Source organism: Paralichthys olivaceus, chromosome 16 (assembly GCF_024713975.1).
Source record: "Paralichthys olivaceus isolate ysfri-2021 chromosome 16, ASM2471397v2, whole genome shotgun sequence".
Lineage (NCBI taxonomy): Eukaryota > Metazoa > Chordata > Actinopteri > Pleuronectiformes > Paralichthyidae > Paralichthys > Paralichthys olivaceus.
The window spans coordinates 19,919,358-19,935,625 of NC_091108.1; the positions used below are offsets into that span (position 1 = coordinate 19,919,358).

Sequence of the window (16,268 nt, forward strand, 5' to 3'; positions counted from 1 at the left end):
TGTCTCCACTCTGGCATCCCCCCACAACCTGTTTGTGGTGGACCTGAATCGCAAGAGTGTGGGGAATGGCGAGGGGTAGTGGTGGTGGGGGGGCTCGGAGCAGGTTTGCACCTGGCCTCGCTATTGCTGCTGACTCGCATAAGCGCTGAAAGTTGAGTGGTGAGCTGCTGGTGCTGTGGAGTGCAGCTGGCCTCTAATGCTGATGGACCTCCACCTGCTCTAATGTTTGCCAATTGCCCGGCCAGGTGCACACACATACACACACACACACAGATTTGTAGATCTGCAGCTACAAGCCGACATAAGGTTCATGCTGTATGTGAGTCAGACCCAACAAGGATTCCCAGCTGCAGTAATTGCAGTGCACAGATATTGAGCTGATGAATTCTGGAGCAGGTTTATGAGCTGTATGCTGCTGGAAAATGAAAAGAAAAATTGTATTTTTTCTTTGGAGTAGAAAGAAATAGGACAGCAGCTTACCCTCATAATTCTCTGCCTTTCCAACTTGAGCACAAATTACTTTGGGAAGTCAGGAGGTCGAAACCTCTGCCTTTGGCTCGGCCACTCTGCCGCTGGGTGGGAAGTTTGAGGAGGAAGCTCTACAGGGGATGAACTGCACATTTTCAAGAGCCATTTTCTCTGCTCGCTCACCGTCTGTCTCTGCTTGTTTTCCCCCTCTCGTTTCCTCCGTCACCGCTGATGTTTCTCATTTCCCTCTTGTCTTCCCCCTTTTTGTGCAAACACAGTAAAACAACTTGTGCCTTACTCACAAAGCCCAGTGAAGGCGACGGGAGAAAAAAAATCCAATAAACATAAGCCCTGGCTCCCCCCTTGACTCTACTGTCGTCTCCGAGATGTTACTTAAGTGCGACACATGGTCGATTTCTTCCATTCCACCTGGAAGACCTCAGCTCCCCTCCTCCTCTTCCTCCACATCTCCAATATGATTTGAAATGTTCGTGCCATTATGCCTTACCTCCTTCTCCCCTAAGATGGGGAGCGAGAAGGGTAAATACTCAAAGGCTGTGTGAATAATGCAATGCGAACATTAAATGTCAGGGCTAAAAATTCCCAATTTCTCTCTTTTGTCTCGCTGGCATTCGCTGGCATGTTTTATGCATTTAATAATTAGTAGGGAGGAGGCCTGGCAGCTATAGGGATTCCTTATTTCTGCGAGAGATGGCGTTTCAAGGAGTTACAGAACTTCATCTGAAAGGCAAATTTCACCATACAGAAAAGGAATTTATCTCTGAATCGGTATCAGGCATACCATGAATGTTACATGTTTAGCTGTGTATATGCATATATAAACATTTATATATGTATATGGCATGCACTCAAGGTCTTTGCTTTTATTTTTAAACCAACTGGCTGAATAATGACGATTGCCTGTGAGGAGCAAAGGTAGAAGGTTGTTACATTAATGCAAACTCTTGTGCGGGTACAGGTCAGGGTGGTTGATTAGGCATCATCCATCCATCCTTCCATCCGTCCATCCATCTATTCACACTTTTTATGGCCGAAGGGGGAGCTGGAGCTAATCCCAGCTGACATCGGGGGAGAGGTAGGGATCATCCTGGGCAGGTCGCCAGTCCATCCTGGCAATGTCAATGTGCCATTTAACTTAACCTGCATGTCTTCGGAGAGACTAAATATGAAATCAAATAAAGATAGAAACATATCAGTAATAGTGACAGTCTGGCATTAGACAAACAGAGTGTGTTGAAGTTTTTACTTTTAGCATTAAAAATGTTTAGCTCTAAAAATTTAAAAAAATTGTAATTGCAAAGTAGGTAATTTAGAGGTGAAAATTAATTGATAATTAAATGGCCTAAAATTGTTCAACTTTACACAGCCTTTTTCAGTCACCCTTAACACAACTTAATTAGTGATTTACGCAGTTTTTGGAAAAGTCATGATCTTTTCTTGTTGTTTTATTCGTGTTAACCTTGGCCTGGAATGTGTAGCAGTCTTAGAATATGTTTTGATTTCCTGCCAGGACATAATAAAAAGTGAAAATAGGTATTTTTTAATTTTCATCAGCTTAATACAGTGCTTGCAACAGCCACTGCATACCCTCACATTCATCAAAGCTTTCTTCCTGCCCTTAGTTGCATAAATACATTCGTTTGACGGATGACTTTTACTAATTGCCTTCTTAAACTGCAGCGTTCTCCTGGTGCAGCGAGTGAAAATGAAAAAAAGCAGTGCTCTGAGTATTGTTTTTTCATGTCTGAGCCTGCATTTATCCACCTGAAATTAATTCTCTAATTTGTGTGTAAGATAAACAGGGAATACTTAGCTTCCCAGCCCACTTAAAGCATCTTCTCCACTGCTTTACATATCCACTCTGAAATGCTGATTTTTTCCCTGAAGACTCCACCCAGCAGTCCTGCTAGTCATTAACAGGGAAGTCAAGTGTGCCTCCACTTTTTTTTTTCTAGGGCACTGTAAAGTCTTTTTCAAAGTGTCACTTTAGAAAAAAATCTTGCTGCAGTGTGCGTGTTCACCTGCTCTGCATGGCTGAATGAAGGCAATGTTCTGTGGAGTTTGCTTTGAGACGCAGCTCCTCACACAGGCCGCTAACACCGCTTGTCTGTATAGAGGCAGGTGATGACAAGTTTCACCAATTACACACGGTATCAAGGAAAACTATTACACATTCTCCACTCAGAGCTTCCTGCAGGGGACTGTCAGTCATTCACAAACTTTTAATAAGATCATTTCACATTTGACCTTTGAGAGATGGTGAAGCTGAGCTGTGATCACCTCCATTCTGACTGCTGTGTCATTTTGCCACATGACAAGAACATTTGTCTCAGGGTCAGTGATCGTACTTTATGAAGTATGAAGATGCTCTTTTGTTTGATTCATGGACCGATCAACAAAGCTTTTCATTTGATGTGAAATTTGATTTTAGCCATTAATAAAACACAATTTACAAAGCCGTCGAATGAACATACGGTGTGTGAGGAAAACTTCAGCAGCACTTTTATAGAAATAGCTTTGTCAGTGAATGGTACGTTTCTGGCTCAATTTTGTATAATTTCGCTGTGTATAAACTATATAAAGAAGAAGTTCACATCACTTTCAAAGTTGTGGGATCACTAGTTCACATGACATGACTTGCTGTCCATATACCACTGCCTTTTCAAACCGTAATGATCTTTGGCTCCATATCAGTTTTAAACGCATATCAAATAACCATTCTAGAGCAATGTGGACGACAGGCTCTGTAGCAGGGTTAGTGCTAGATTTGACCTTTGAGTCATTTGCAGTTCAAACTACATGGCCGATTAGTGGCGTGGGCTCACACACACAGTCTTTCTCCAGGAGGAAGAGGAGGGGGTGAAATGCTTCTGTGGAAAACAGTTGGAAAGAGTAGAGAATTCTGTTGGAGCACGACAAGCATTCAATGTGCAAACCTGACTTGAGCACAAAGCAGTTAATGTAAGCTGCAGTGAGTTTGTGTCACTCTGTCCCTCACACTCAGCGTTATTCCCAAATACGGGTGTGCAGTGTAAAATAATCAGGGCACACCTCACCACTACATGTACCTTCACCTCGTCCTGCGCTCTGATTGGATGGAGTTGCTGTCAGCTCCGACTAAATTTCCTGCAGGTTGGAAATCAGATCTCTCGAATCGCATCTGTAAAGAGTTCACACACAGCGATCAGCGATTGAGAGTCTATTGGGGACTTTGGTCAGCTACTTGCAAAACTCATCTGCAACTGACTAATCAGGCTGAAAATCGTTCAGTGGGAACTGAGCTTTAATGATCTTTTGTTCTTCTTCAGCAGATCATAATGTGAGAATAAGACTCTGGTAATGACATTGCGTTTGTGTTCATTTACGCCGTTAACACCCCTCTTCCCAGTAACGGCTGTGAGTAGTTGTTGTGTGGTAATGTCTCTGGTCTTTTCCCTCCCACATGCATCATCAAAATCATAATTCTCAGTTCAGACTGTGAATCCAGTTATTTATTTGTAATTTAATTAGTAATTTGTTTATCATTCAACTATCTATTGATGGATTGAAATTCAATTTGTAAATTTGATTTCATAATGTATCTTTTGGTTGACCATTATAAAATCAAATAATGAAATACTTTTGTATTTATACAATAACATATTTTGTGAACTAGTTTATTAATGCCTGTTTATTATTGCATTTTTTTTATTACCAATGAAAGGCTTTATCATCATTTTATTTTATTTTATCATTAAATGTACCCTTATTACAAATAGCTAGCATCTTCACATGCAAAAATCATGGAGAAGCTTGATCAATAACTAATTTATAAATCACCTGATGAATGTAACGTTCACTCAATTTTTGCAGTTTTGGGTTGTTACCATCTGCAGGAAAAAATATGTGTCTTTGTTTGCTAGATGCTCCACCATGTTCACCAGCTAGTTAACGGTGCCTGTCTGCTGTGTGCTGCTCAGCAGGTGGTGAACAGGGAAGCTGTGAGCTGAGCAGTGAAATAATCAGCTGCAGGTCACTCAGGGGGCTCCAGGCTCAGGAAGTCAGCCTCTGCTGGTTCATCATTGGTTCACCACTATTAGCGACCTCTGTCACATTAAGACATTATCGTTTGATAATCTCTTCAGGCATAAAGAGTTCAAATCAAGCTAATGAGGAAACTAGTTTGCTTGTTGGTGCATGTATGAGCAATTACTGTCAGTTTGATATTCATGAGTGATCGACCACAGCGTATGACCGACATACAGCTCGTGTGCTCGCACTTCATGTTTTACGTGCCACTTAAGAAAGTGAATTAATTGAAATGTATGTTTGACAGTCACTCACAGTTGGTGTTGGTGGTGTTGGTAGTGCTGCATGAAAGAAGGAGTAGATGCATTTGAGGGGCAGTTAGTGTCGAAGGTAGATGTCAACACATCTTATCACATAACAGAAAAAGCAGTGAATTTGTGGTAATTTCATGAAGGACCTTTTATTAAGAATCCAAAGCATGTAAGCATTTGATATTAAGAATTGATTCAGACACAGGGAACAACAATTGCACTGGTTTATTGTGCTTTAGTGGTGCACATTACCCAACAGATTTATTTTGCAATAAATATAAATCACCTCCATGTGTCCCTCACTGGGGAGTAATGCCAACCATGATTTGTAGGCTTGACTAGCAAAGACGCTGACAGAGATACTGTTGAACAGCATCAGATTTATCTCCTGATCTGAGACATCTGCCATGTAAAAGTGCAAATAGTTCCCAGGGTTTCAACCAAAAGCAGTGAGCTCATCAGTGGGATAAATATTGAATGCAATCAGAAGAGAAACAAGCAATGTCCCCCTGATTTCTGCATTTAATTAATGCTCATGGTTTTATAACGTGTCCATGATATGCAGAGGAAATTCCCATGTGTCAGAACAGACAAGAAGTCATACTGCTGTGATTGAATTCAAGTAGATAAATATAGTTCTGAACTGAAAACACAATGTGTAGACAGATGGGTCTGTCAATCATAACAAACTGTGATCAAGACAGAAAAAAATGTTTTTTCAAGAATGGCACTTAGGAAAATAAGCTGCACCAAATTGCAGACACTGAACTCCCTAAATATGTCTGACATTTGTCATCAATATCTGGGATTTTCATCCAGGGAAATAATCCGTCCAGTGGTTTTGGGGTAATCTTGCGTACAAACATGTGGATAGGTGTGAAAAAATAAAAAAATAAATTCTAAAATAAGTGTTTCAATCTCTTATCATCACCGTTCTTGTAATTAAAGCCAAATGTTTCTGTGTTTGGTTTTTCAGGCCAGTGGGAGGTGACTGTCAGAAGAAATGCCGGTCCCAGGTGCCCTAGTACATCACCACCGGGACCATGGCAACTCCTTGGCCAATGAGAAGAGAGAGGTGCTCCCATGGCTCTGCCTGCCTTGCTAGATGGTCAGCGTCCTCCTTGATGCTCCTATGGTTGCCTTGGGTGTTGCTATGGCAGCCATGGCCCACCCGAGCTGAACAAGTGGGCGGCGGGGGACACAGCGGGAAGCCAATCCATAGTTCGCTAACGTCTGCCTCATCCTCATCATCCTCCTCGTCCTCGTCCTCTTCCTCCTCGTCCCCCTCCAGCACCTCATCGTGGGGGTTCAGCACGAGGCAGAGTGGGGGGCAGCTGGACTGGCTGCTGTCAGAGAAGGGACCTTTCCACAGATGTCCGGAGTACACAGAGTTCAGAGAGCGGTTCCAGCAGGGATTTTCTACCAGATACAAGATTTACAGGTAAGACAGTTCTGCACCTTCATGTGTGAGCGCTCTGAAAACAAATATTGTGGCTTAAAAACAAAAGACAAAGGGAAAAAAAGGAAAAACTGCTTGTACTGTATTATAGTGAAACTAACCCAGGGCATAATATAAGGTGAATAACTTTTTTCCCACCTTTAAAAATATTATTTATTACCACATAATTGTCAGCTTATAACATTTTAGTTTCCTCTAAATGGCTTGACTTAGACACAGAGCTTTCCCTGCTGCTTTAAACTCGTGAACTTAGCTTGCATCACAAGTTAAAAGTTGCATAGTACATATTTAAGATGTAAAACAGCTTATGAAGCGTATGATATGAGGATGAATCTGGTGATTAATGCGGAAAAAGTCAGATCTGCCTTTTTTAAAACATTTTTACACTCAAAAAAAATCAGAGCCACTTCATACCAGAGTCGGAATACACATATATATTTATATACATATCTTCACATCAGCCCTGCGTTATGATATTTGAATCTGAATCTGAAATTAAATTCTATTTTTTTCCATCCAGTTACAATAAGTAAGGAACACTCTTGTCATTATTAAACCATTTATTCCATGAAATACAGTTAAGCTTGGTGCTGATGGCTCCACTTGTGGAAGGCTCTCTTAAACAACCCATTGCAAACTTAAACATTTAAAAAAAACGCTGGAGCCTGGTTATGTCTGTATAAAGGTGCAGCAGTGTGAGGTGAGGAGGGCGTCATATTTAAAATGAGGTGACAATGAATAGGTGGGTGAAGTATTGGACCACAATCAGCTGATTACAGCTGGGTTATATGACTTCTGTGTCCTACCTGAATTTACACAACACAAACAAATACTGCAATTTTGCACCTTGTCTCTTTTGTCGTATTTAACTTTTTGTTCTTTACTCTTTGTGAATGCCCTTGACCTGCTGCTCTGATACAACAATTTCCCAATTGGGATCAATAAAGTACATTTATCTATCTATCTATCTATCTATCTATCTATCTATCTATCTATAGCAGTGTAAAAGTACATGAGGCACGTTTTGGGGATGTCACCCTTCATTTCTTTAATTTGAAGGGCTCCTTCGAGTTCCTTTATTACCGTATGGAACACATGTAAATGTAGGTTTGAGTGTTAACAGTTAAGCTGCATAAATGTCCTTTTCTTCACCGCTTCAGAATAATGTTCAGAGAGGAGTTATTTTAGTCGAGCATTTAATATTTTTACACACACACACAGGAAATTCAACCAAATGATGAGTAGTGATTATACGCCCACACCCAGAGTACTGGACAGATATGCTGCAGTGCCTGGTGAGCAGTTTGGGGGCTTAAGTACCTTTCTCAAGTGTTTATTCACTTCTCCCCCATCCATCATTCTCACTGCCATCCAGGGATTTGAACATGTGACTTCTTGGCCACAACTCCCACCCAGTACCAGTTCTAAATAACTTTAGTCACAGTTTTTAAAATCAAGAAACTACCGACCACCAAAATATCAACTTCAAAATAAACAAAATGATTCTTGCACTGAATTCATTTTAAATAATGCAGCAGTAAATCCTGACTTGTGCATGAGAGCATGTAATGGAATGCTGCTCTCTGTTACTTTTACTAAAAAACACTTATTGTCAAACATAGCTCTTTGTGTCAAAATTTGCCGGATGGGTGAAATTTAATTTCCATCGCTAGTGCTAGCAAAACTGTGTGACAGCAGTGTCTCCTTTCTGCTGATAACGGACTGTGTGCTGTGTGTGAAGCTAAAGGAGACTTTAGATTGAATTTCATGAATCCCAGCAGCTTTTAGTGTGTCCCCTCTTCTTCGACTGGCCCGTTTGGACATTTCATTAGCTAATTAATTGAAAACGAGCTGTTTTGGATGTTCTGTCTTTATCCCCGCTGTGAATTCGTTTTCCAGTAAGCTTGCTCTGCTGCTGGGATTCATGCAGACTCTTTTCAATCAATAAAATAAAACAATGTTCTGAGGTGGATTCTTTAAAGATCAGGGATCAGAGGTAATGGTGAATGTATCACGTCTGGCAGATTAAAGCAGAACTTTTGAACCTGCCTTCATGTAATCTGTGAATAGATACAACATTTTTTTGTACATTTTTGAGTTACAGAACAAGGCAACGCATTTTGCTTCAATAACTTTTTTGCTGAATCTTTCTCTTCTGAATCATGAGCTCAGCAGGACCAGTGTAAAATGTAATGCAGGCCTTAACTAGTTTAAGGAGCAGTAATTACAACCTGTAATATAAATAATATATAGCAAAGGTTCTTATAGTCATAGAGACACAACTGTCTTTCAGAGGCCGTCCAATTTGAAGATGTGATGGGATTACTTCTTTCATGACAGCTCGTAACTCCAAACTTATAAAACAAATTTTAAATTTTAAAAATTCACCTTCTGCAGAGCTGTTGCGTGTACAGGGTGGAGTCCAACACAGTGCTTTCATGTCTTTTATAATCCTGAGACATCAATACATTAACCAAGACTCTGAAATTTGTTTTATCTTGAAGCTTCAAAAACAATAGAATTCATGTAGAGACGACAGAATTCAGACAGTCTCCTCATGATTACATGCAACACTGTTGAACACATACATCTAAGCAGGATATCATTTACTGGTATAATAGGATAAGTAGGGTGAGGAGAATATTTTCAGCAGGATACAAGGTACAGAGAGAGCTGCCTCTGTGATGACTGTAAATAATTCATTAGTCATTGTTCATTTTAAAATGTTAACACTAGCACTTATTATCTTTACTAATTGTCAGTGGTCATAGTTGAATCATTTAAAAAAGTGTTAAATGTTGTGAGTCTATGCTCGTGTTTGTAAGATATATTTATGTATCCATGTTTTCAAAACTAACAGTAAATGTGACCAAGCTCATAAATATTACCACCTAATAGCCACATAGTTATTCCCTCATCAATGTCCGAGACGTTGGTCAAGACGTTGGTAAACCACTGCAAATTGATCCGGCGACATGAAGATGAACACAGCATCATGACAGCACTGCTTTATCAGCATTTATGATGAGAGAATTGTATGTATTCGTGTCTCCATTGGTGGGGAGATGGTTGCCAGTGGCGCGGGGCAGACGTGTGCCACCTGTGTGAGAGCTCTCCTGTTTGGTACAGCTGCTGTGCCACGCCATGATGCTCTCCACTGCACACCTGGACAATGCCTAAACAGTCTTTGGATTGAGTGCATCTTCCGTCAGCCTCCTCAGGGAATAGAGGCTCTGGTTCACCCTTTTCACAGTGAGATGAGATGTTTTGTGGTCTAGTAAAGGCTGTAGGTGATGTACATATGGAAGCCGGAAACAGATGGAACAAGTTGTTTTAATGTGACGGAAGCAAAGGTGAACTAAACCATCATTGTGTGTACATTACTTTCAGTTAGGACTGAAAAAAAACAACATGCACTCGGATTCTTTTTCTTTTTAATCGACCAAAAATTATCTATTCATTTAATATATCTTTTTTTCGTTTCACAAGTATAAAGAAGAGATCTCCAACGATACATCTAGATCATTTTCTAAATAGTCCTACAATTCTTAGGGTCCACGCTTTGGACAGTGTGTGCAGAAACAGGGGGTTTGTGCCTGCGGCCAGAGGCTGTTAGATGTGCGGTCTGTACATGATGCAGTGGAGTCCCTATCATTATTGCTAATTGAATACCAAATGTGATTGATTTACACTCTATCCACCTACGGCTGCAGTTTGAATTTCCATTTTCTCAACTTGGACATATGTATCCTTCCCTTACTCAGTTCATTAGCACTTTAAAATACGAAATATTATGTTAGAGCATAACTTGAATGCTGTCACATGCATTTGTTCTGTCATAAACATAGAGTTTCCTTATATATTGTAATTATCTGTGGCTTCTTTTCCTTGGATGTTCTAGGAGTGGACTGTTTCAAAAGACTTCTCAAACATTTCCATATAGAACCTTTTGAAGTGAGTCACACAGACTCTGGCTCACTTCTTCTCTCTTCCTGCCTATTTTTTTCATCAATAGAAAAGTCAGCTGAATATATGTGACAGGCTGGTTTGCATTTATTCCACCGCTCTCAGCTGGTGCCTGTTTCAGTTCTCTGCTGTGTCTCTGGTCACTGGGACAGCAGGAGGTGAGACATATCTCCTTCAAAGCTGCAATCAGTCCCTCATCCATCAGTTTCTTCAGCTGACTATCTTCGTGTGCAAAGTCTCAGGTGTTTTTACTTTTACAAATACAGAGCGACAAGTCTTTTCCTGTCTCCCTCCTTCTTCCTCCCTCTCTGCTGCCTTCCCTTCCTCTCACTCTCCCTCTGCCTCCACTTGAATGAAATGGAAATGACAGCATCACTTACAGATGAAGGGAAAGTGAAGTGTGAAATGACAGGTGAAGTTTCCATAAGTGGGGCAGATTGTCATATGACTCTGCTTTTAGCTGCAGGACACTTTCATTGAACCATGAGAAGGCAACATGGCAAACTCCTCCTGATGTGTGCCACTTTCTCCCAGAGAGAAATACTAACTTTTCTGACTTCTTATTTTTGGCTATTTTTTCGCACTCTTCCTGTTGTCAACCTCCTAGACATTTATTTTGTAACGGTTATTTGAAAAGTCCAAAGGTCAGGACCAAACAATGAAGGTGTGAAAGACCTCCAGTTTAGTCCAAACTGAAGAAAAAGTGCAAAAGATCAAATTAGGTCCGGCCTAAAGAGGCGATCTCAGTTAAACTCAACCATGGTTCATTTTGATGTAGTGTGAAAACATTTTATTGGATAGTTCAGACTTTCAGAAAGATTGCAGCATTGTTTAACAATAAAAGAAGTGGAGGAAGCTCACAGGATTGCTTGCAGTGATACAATAATGACATTTCAGAGACACAAAGGGAGCATATTTTCTCCATTCACACAGAAAGACTCCTTTTTTGTATCCACTTTATTCCAAAAAGCTGGTGAATACTTGCCAAATTGTCAGACACAGGTCCATCAACAAACGATGTCAAGGAAAAGTGGACACAGGTGATAAAAGGACATACATATATCTACTAAAGTCTGTAGTCTGGCTCCTTCGTTTGCAATGTGAGATCAAAATGATCCTGCTTTGGACCATGGTCCAGATTTTCAGGTGTGAAAATGCCCTGACGCTCTGGGAGTGTCTGCAGCATATGACAGCTGCCTCACTGATCTGCTGCATCTCAAACGCATCTGTTATTGTTCCAGGGAGTGTGTCTGCTGCTGAGCTGCGACATGAGGTTTGACTACCCTATTTCCTCAGGTATAAGAAGGGCTATGTAGTCAAAAAGATGTCAGGACCCGATGGAATAAAGCCGCGCATCTCCTGGTCCTGCAACAACAATGAAAACCTTGTTAACAAATGAATTGAATCAGGCAACAGAAACGCTTGAAACAGGTACAGGAAGTGTTGCAAATGTTTATGTTTGTGACATATTCAACAGAAACTGTGAAGAAAGATTATTTTCTCTGTCTATTTTCCTGTGAACCAAATGCAGTACACTGGAAAAATAGGCAGTATAGCTCACACGCAGGCACCTGAGAGGTGTCTCATGCTCCCAACTGACAACAGGCGCTGAAATGAAAAGCCTGTTCTGTGACATACACACAATGCCCGAGGAGCCAGTGTGGTATGAGCAGTTCATCTCCTGGAAGGCAAATCCCCATCTTTACTTGTTTGTTTAGGTTGAGTAACTATTTGGAGCAACTCCCTGTTTAATCGGAGCATCTTTGTACCTTATTAATTATGTTATTATCTATATATATCACTTAATTGTTTCCCAATTGGTGCTAATGAACATGATCCTTGTAAATGTGAAGTTTTTAATGAATGAATGCAGCAGCTCATTCATTTACAATATCTAAATGCAGAGAGTTGGTCTGGCTGGATGGTGAATGTCCAAAATACAAGACTTGAACCTTTGTGTTATTTTGTGTGGCTCGTTTCACAACAAAGTCAGTTTGGTTTCAATCAATCAAATTTTATTTGTATAGTCCATATTCACAAATCACAATTTGTCTCATAGGGCTTAATCCTTTTAATAGTGAATAAAAACTATCAAACAAACCTTTTACAGGGGAAACAATGTAGAAATCTCAGAGAGAGACACATGTAAGGGGGGCCCTCTCCAAGCAAATAACAGTATTTACAACATTGATTTGAAGAAACAGTTTGTAACATAATGGAAAGTAAATGGATGGAGGAGTTACTGACAGTAGAGTATGTGAGTTTGGTCTGAGGTTACCGAAACGCTCATGGTCTTGTGCTGTAGTCAGTACAAGCAGATGTTTAATTGCAAAATCAGATAGTCCAGCGAAAAGCAAATGACATGCGTTGTATGTTGTTAATTACACTTCCTGCAAAGCCAATTTGCTTTTGCGAATGAGCTCTGTTGACTGTTACTGTGTAAACCGTCAAACGACTTCTGAACGACATGGAGATGATGATTATCTTCCCTTTCAGCCGCTGTTTCCCGTTTGACACAAAGTGGTTGTCAGTTACTAAGTAACCAGTACAACATCCTGTCCCTCCAGCTCATCCTCAATCAATTCCCTCATCACTTCAGGAAGCTCTAAAAATCAGGACGTGCCCTTATTCCAGATCCAATCCAGCCATGACTCACTCATATGTAACTGCAGTTATGTCAGAATTGAGTGCTGCCTCTCGTCTCTGCTCTGCGCCATCACAGATTCATTGCCTCCGTGTTTGCGTAGTGTGTGCCTCCAAAGTGTGTGCCCTAAATTTCTGAGATTGTTTTTTTCCCTTGTTGGTTTGATTGCTGCATCTCCTGCTACCCACAACAACAAAGCACTCGTATATTTCAGCCAAAGCATCCCACTTCGTGCTCCTCAAGACCACTGGCGCACTTCCTCTCAGTCTGTATGAAAACAATGACAGTGGCAGAGAAACAAGGCCGGTGGGGGCCTGACAACATGAGTTCCAAGGCAACAGTGCCAAACTCGAGTGAAAATGGCGACTTTTTCCCCTATGAGGGAAAAACAACACTAATCTTAGCTCAGGATCATGAACATTTTCTATATTATTACTATTTCTATTCTATTATCTTGTCATTTAAATCAGTTTATTGTTTTCATAGCTTTACACTTAAATAAATAAGCCTTGTGAAATATTGATCCTTGGCTGTGCAGTGATGAAAATGTTAATGAATGTAATTCTGAGTGGAGTCATGTGGAACATCATTCCATAAGCCTGATCAGTGATGGTGGAGATAATGTGCATGACAGGACAGTGGGTAGATGAATGAAAAGACTGACAGCCCTGATCAAACTCACAGTTCTGTAATTAGATCATGATTAGAATTATATGCGCTGGCACCTAGTTATTTCACATGCGTCATGGAACAGGAAGCCAGCAGTAAGTAAACACTAAAGAGAAAAAAAGCTCTTGTGTTTCGTACTGTACTCCTGTGACATTTACTAATGCTAATACGCTATCTGATTATCATTTAGGAAGCCGGCGGGCTTCTCTCTGCATTAACTCTCCACAGAGCCAGAGCAAAATTGGCTGCTCTCATTAGCTTTTAATAAGGGGTAATGGAGATGGGAATCCATGTTGGCTACATTTTCCTGGGCTAACCCTAATCCGTTAAATCCTTTAATCTCATCATCGCACTAGTTACATCAGCTGCTGAAGCCTACAACAAGCTCGAAAACTATCAATGGATGAGGTCGCGATCGCTGCACTTTCCTGAGTGTTGGCCATCCTCGCTCTGGTGGTGTCTGTTGTCTGAGGAGAAATCCCACTCTGACTCCACATGAGAGGCTGTTTGGAGTCATTCCATTCGTGGCAATCACATATCTAATTAACAATCACATACTTTATTCACATGTTTTTTTTTTATTTCCATGTGAGCTTGTAGATAATGACCTCATCTCCTCCATGGAGGATACTGTAGTGGTAGTAAAAGTAATTCCGCACACTTTTGAGGTGTACAATTTTTTTTATGATTTATCTTTGATGAAATACATTAAGGCTTTTAATCAGATCAGATTTCTTACCAATTAAAAAAAAGTGCTACATTAATGAGTTGAACACGGCTCATAATGCCAACTAGTGTTTCAAACATTCTCAAACGTTGCAGGTCCAATGCATAGTTGGAGTCTCAGGTGTTTTTACTTTTACAAATACAGAATGACAAGTCTAGTCTAGTTGCCACTAGTGACTGCTCAAAATAAATCTGCCCAAACCCTAAAGACCACATTGTCTATTATTCAGAGACCTCCCCCATCATCTCCATCCCCTCGGCCACTGCCCTTCACAGACAGGGTTTACTTTCTCAGCACCGGTCGTCTGACCTGATGGTTTGAACGTCTCGGGACGATGTGGCTTTGGCTGTCGCAAAAGTGTGTGTGCTGCAACTGTAGTAGTAGCTCAAAGCTAGACAATCTACATAACTTAGCTTTTGCAAGCTAATTTGTATGTTGTATGTCCACCGGTGGTTGTAGGTAGGAGTGGGTGGGTGTGGGTAGGCCTTACCCCTGCCTCCCAGCACTGAGTTCTAAAGGTATTTAATTTCCATATCCATGGAGAGACACTTTAACAGGACTTTCTCTTATTAACTATTAGTGTTAAGGTGCCAAGATTCATTAGTCATTAGTCAGATTTCCACTTGTACCATCAGAGGTGAGGACTCTTGTCAGATTTAACTCTGATGCTCGAGAATGGACACAAAAATAAGACCTGAAACTCATCTTGGAGTGCTCACACAGTGATGGTGTTGGCTTGAATGGTGCGCTAAGGCTCAGCATACAGACAGATACAGATAATAGACAACTGTTACATTTACTCAACAGATAGATCAGAAAAACAAACAAACTCAGCCCAGCTTAGCTACTTGATCTGTTTTTCGAGGAGAGAGATCCATTAGAAAAACAGTCGGGCACGGAGAACAGATGTTGATGTGTATAAACACTTAAATGTTATGATAGTGCTGAATGTTCCTTTGCTTCTGTGTTAATTACAGTAATATAAATGTGCAACAGTGCATATAAACATGGCAATGGCCTATACAGTTACCTACCATACATCTTCTCAGTGATCTCTGCTTTTTTGTTGCCAGCTGACATACTGGACCAGTGGAGCTGGAAGAGGCTAATATTGTTGTAATGGTCACTTGAAGTGTGAGGCGTAATAAGAAGAACCTGAATCTCAATGTGTCCTCAATGTGTCCCCCTCGTATTGGCACCACAAATATTAGAAATAAGTTAATTTCTTATAATAGTGGAAAATAATCGCTGTTTGTGACTAGACTGACTAGTTTGAAGGTTTCTCTAGAATTAACACAAAGTTTGATTTGTTTGAGGAAAGATAGTACAAAAATAGACAATAAGTATATTTTTGCATTATATGAAGTAATATCCAATGGTTAAAAACGACTTAATTTCCTAATCATGATTAAGTAGTCTTGCAGAGTCGGAATTAAGCTTCAGGGCTGGTGGGGCACCACATGTGACGCCATTGACTTTAACTCACAGTTCTTCTGTGGTTCAAAACATCACACAGAGAGCTTAACGTGGACAGAGCAGTGCGGCAGAAACAAGCCTGTGGCTCCGTGATGGAAACAGTCAGGAGGCAGCGCTTGTCTGTTGAACACACTGTGTGGTGTCTGTGTGTGTGTACACGGACCAACACTGGCCCAAATTAATCCTGTGAAACACAAATGTGGGTCACACCACCTCGCCACACAAACACACAGGGTCTTTGCAGTCTGTTTGAGGTGTTAACCTCTCTGTTTCATGAAGGGATGAAACAAAAGAAGCGCAGACAGCCGCGTACATTACCACCGGTCTTAACACAATGCGGGTTCACACAGAGACAGAGAGGCAGGGAGGCAGGGGGAAAGATGAAGAGGGCACAGACGAAAAACACAAACAGTGTGACACAGAGGGAGACATGCATACATTCAAGTGAAAGCACAAAGCTAACAGGCTGGACAGTATCTTTGAAAGTACAACACTGCATTTCAATCACATGCTGGCTGC

The 16,268-nt window shown here is 40.8% G+C and overlaps 1 protein-coding gene across 1 annotated transcript in view; it reads left to right on the forward strand.

Moving 5' to 3' along the window:
- The window catches only part of brinp2 (bone morphogenetic protein/retinoic acid inducible neural-specific 2), a 203,675-nt gene that overhangs the window by 79,798 nt on the left and 107,609 nt on the right, over positions 1-16,268 (forward strand). Inside the window, exon 2 of the mRNA XM_020099489.2 lies at positions 5,785-6,249. Within this exon, the coding sequence (XP_019955048.2) occupies positions 5,852-6,249 (398 nt within the window). The 5' untranslated portion in view covers positions 5,785-5,851. The remainder of the gene's footprint in view (positions 1-5,784; positions 6,250-16,268) is intronic.